Source organism: Sesamum indicum, linkage group LG5 (genome assembly GCF_026168435.1).
Source record: "Sesamum indicum cultivar Baizhima isolate 11 linkage group LG5, ASM2616843v1, whole genome shotgun sequence".
Classification (NCBI taxonomy): Eukaryota; Viridiplantae; Streptophyta; class Magnoliopsida; order Lamiales; family Pedaliaceae; genus Sesamum; species Sesamum indicum.
The window spans coordinates 12,248,767-12,252,009 of NC_142661.1; the positions used below are offsets into that span (position 1 = coordinate 12,248,767).

The 3,243-nt window shown below is 48.5% G+C and overlaps 1 protein-coding gene across 1 annotated transcript; it reads right to left on the reverse strand.

The window, feature by feature from the left end:
- Positions 1–1,584: 1,584 nt before the first annotated feature.
- On the reverse strand, positions 1,585–2,971 carry LOC105162334 (uncharacterized). Its single transcript, XM_011080341.2, has 2 exons — positions 2,402–2,971; positions 1,585–2,322 (listed from the first exon to the last, which is right to left on the reverse strand). Exons 1-2 carry the CDS (start codon positions 2,969–2,971, stop codon positions 1,585–1,587), a joined length of 1,308 nt encoding a protein of 435 aa, XP_011078643.1.
- Positions 2,972–3,243: the final 272 nt, after the last annotated feature.

Genomic DNA, 3,243 nt, shown 5'->3' on the forward strand with positions numbered 1-3,243 from the left:
CCCTTGTCTCATAGGTCCCTTCGATTTGTAAAGCGATCAGTTGGGAATCTGTGAAAACCTCTAAATCTCTTGCTCCAGCCTCGTATGCGAGCTCTAGTCCGAGTATGAGTGCCTCGTACTCTGCCTCGTTATTGGTCACAGGAAAGGACAGGCGAGCTGCTACTTCGATCTCGACTCCCTTGGGCCCTTGAATCAGTATGCCTGCCCCTCCGTTGTTAGCGTTCGAAGCACCATCCACGTGCAGCATCCATTTCGAGGTCTGCTCTTCATCGACCGGAGGTGATTTGGGATCGCTCGAGAGTTCCATCACAAAGTCAGCCAATACTTGTGCTTTCTGCGCGGTCCTGGGCTGATAATCCACGTCGTACTGCCCCAGTTCTACTGCCCACTTAATCCACCTTCTTGAGGTCTCAGGTCGCGACATCACATGTTTAAGAGGATGGTTTGTTAACACTACCACCCTGTGCGATTGAAAGTACGGTCACAGCTTTCGAGCGGTGATAACCAATGCAAGCGCAAGTTTTTCCATTTCCGTGTATCTTAATTCCGCTCCTTGGAGCATCTTACTCACGTAGTAAATTGGATTCTGCTGGCCTCCTTCTTCTCTCACTAGCACTGAGCTGACAGCGTTTTCAGATACGCTTAGGTATAGGAACAGCGTCTCCCCGTCTTTCGGATTCGCGAGCAAAGGGGGTGTTGTCAAGTACTCTCTCAGTTCATGCAATGCCTTCTCACATTCTTCGCTCCACTCAAAGTTCCTGGGTTTTCATAGGACCTTGAAGAAAGGAAGGCTCCTGTCTGCCGACCACGAGATGAATCTACTCAGCGAGGCGATCTTTCCTGTCAGCTTCTACACCTCCTTGATCGTGGTCGGTGATCGCAAGTTTATGATAGCTTGTATCTTCTCTGGATTAGCTTGGATCCCCCGCTCGCTGACCATATACCCCAAAAATTTTCCTCCTCCTACTCCGAATGTGCATTTGTCCGGGTTCAGTTTCATTCCGTATGTTCTCATGATGCTGAACGCCTGTGCGAGATCTGCGAGGTGATCCTGCGACCTCTTGCTTTTGACGAGCATGTCATCGACATAAACCTCCATTGTCTTTCCGAGCAGGTCGCCGAACATCTTGTTCACTAATCGTTGGTATGTTGCTCCTGCATTCTTCAAACCGAGAGGCATCATGTTATGACAATAAATTCCCTTCTCAGTAATGAAAGAGGTCTTATCTCTGTCTTCTTCCACCATATAGATCTGGTGATCCCCTTGGTAGGCGTCCATCATTGAGAACATCTCGAACCCGGCTGTGGAATCCACCATGACGTCAATTCTGGGCAATGGGTATGGATCCTTTGGGCAGGCCTTGTATAAATCTGTAAAATCTACACACATCCGCCACTTCCCGGAGGATTTGAGAACAAGCACCACGTTAGAAAGCTAATCAGTGTATTGGATTTCTGATACATAGCCGGCTTTAAGCAGTTTGTCCACCTCCTTCCGTATGATCTCATTCTTGTCACTCCCGAACGACCTCTTTTTCTGTTGCACCGGTCGCGCAGCCGGGTCTACATTCAACCTATGCACGATCACCTCAGGGTTGATGCCTGTGAAGTCAGACGGACTCCATGCCTAAATAAATTCAAGCCTGGTCTACCTAAAATCACATTGTACGCGAATGGGGTGTCTACTACTAAAAATTTCATCATCGTGGTTTTCCGTTTAGGTTTGTCACCCATGGACATTGGAAATTCGACCATCCCTAAGGACGCCACTTCACTTCCCCCGAAACCGACTAGTGGGGCTTTCACTGGCTCCAACCGAATGTTCTCCAAGCCCATCTTATCGATCACACTTTCGAAAATGATATCCGCAGAACTTTCACTGTCCACCAGGACTTTGTGAACCGTGAAATTTGCAATATCCAATTTGATAACCATCGGATCATTCATCTCCCCACTTTCTCCGGGTTTATCCGTGCTGTTGAAAGAAATTGCCTCCTCCTCTTCGACCTTCAGCACGAACTCCCTTCCTCTGCTCGAGCTCAGAGTTCTAGCACATCTTTTTCTGTCCTTGTTCGAGTTTCCCGAGCTAGAACCCCCCGCTATAGTGTAGATCACCCCTTTCGTTGGTGCATTATTCCCGGCGACTTGGGTATTGTTCGCCCTCACGGGGCCGGGATTTCGATCTCGGCTCCTCGACCTGCTTCTCCTTGTCTCGTCCTTACTAATCTTGTAAGTCGGGGGAACTCGATCCCGGAAGTAACCCTGTCTCACCAGCCTCTCGATTTCATCCTTGAGCTGGAAACACTCCTCCGTATTTGTCCCCTTTCACGGTGGAACCTGCAATATTTGTTAGAAAATTTCTTGGAGAGGGTATACCTGGTGTGCCTTGCCATTTGAGAACATCAGCATTCTCGACCATCATTAAAGCCTTCTCCCGCGACATCGGCAACGGAGTGTAATTGTGGTATTTGGGCTGATACTTTGGTTCCTTGGGCTTGCCTTGCTTTGGCTTACTCCCCCCACCTTCTCTTGTATCGTTCGATCGCCTGTACATCTGCTCGCGTTCCCTTCGCTCATAATCCTTCATCGCGTTCATCTCTTCCTCGTCTATGTACTTCTGAGCTAGGGCCATCAGCTGCTCAGCGTCACCTGGCGGGTCGCGCGCAAGCGAGGACGCGAAGGGGCCTTTTTTTAATTCATGGATCAGGATACTAACCATCATGTCAATGCGCAAATCCTGGATTTCTATCATCTCGTTGTTGAATCTACCCACGAAACTCTTCAATGTCTCATCTTCCCTTTGTCGTATAGTGAAGAGATGGGTGGCCGACCTCTTTTGCTTCCTCCAGCTCGCGAAATAGAAAGAGAATTTTTTAACAAGCTGCTCATGCGAATCGATGCTTCCTCGGGGCAAGTTAGTGAACCACTCTTGCGCTTTCCCCGTCAGCATAGTAGCGAATAATTTGGCCATTATGGGACATGGCTGTCCGTGCAGATTCATCACCATATCAAAGGCTGTCACGTGTTCATAAGGATCTTTAGTTCCATTGTATCTTGGCAAATCTAGCACTCTAAACCCCGGTTCCACCACTTGAACCAGAATATCATTGTTGAAAGGGGAATGTTGTGCGCAACTATCTCTCCTCGTTTCTTCAGTTCGTCGATTTGCTTGTTCAGGCTTTCTATTTGTTTCCCCACGCTCTCCACTTCTGCTCGCGAGATCATGGGTTCTCTTCTCTTTGA

What these genes read in the sequence shown, in the direction of transcription:
- LOC105162334 (XM_011080341.2), bottom strand. Translation starts at nt 2,971, where the DNA reads ATGGCCAAATTATTCGCTACTATGCTGACGGGGAAAGCGCAAGAGTGG. An exon ending in TGATGGTCGAGAATGCTGAT is followed by an intron (nt 2,323 to 2,401) that starts GTTCTCAAATGG and finishes CCACCGTGAAAG; the next exon opens with GGGACAAATACGGAGGAGTG.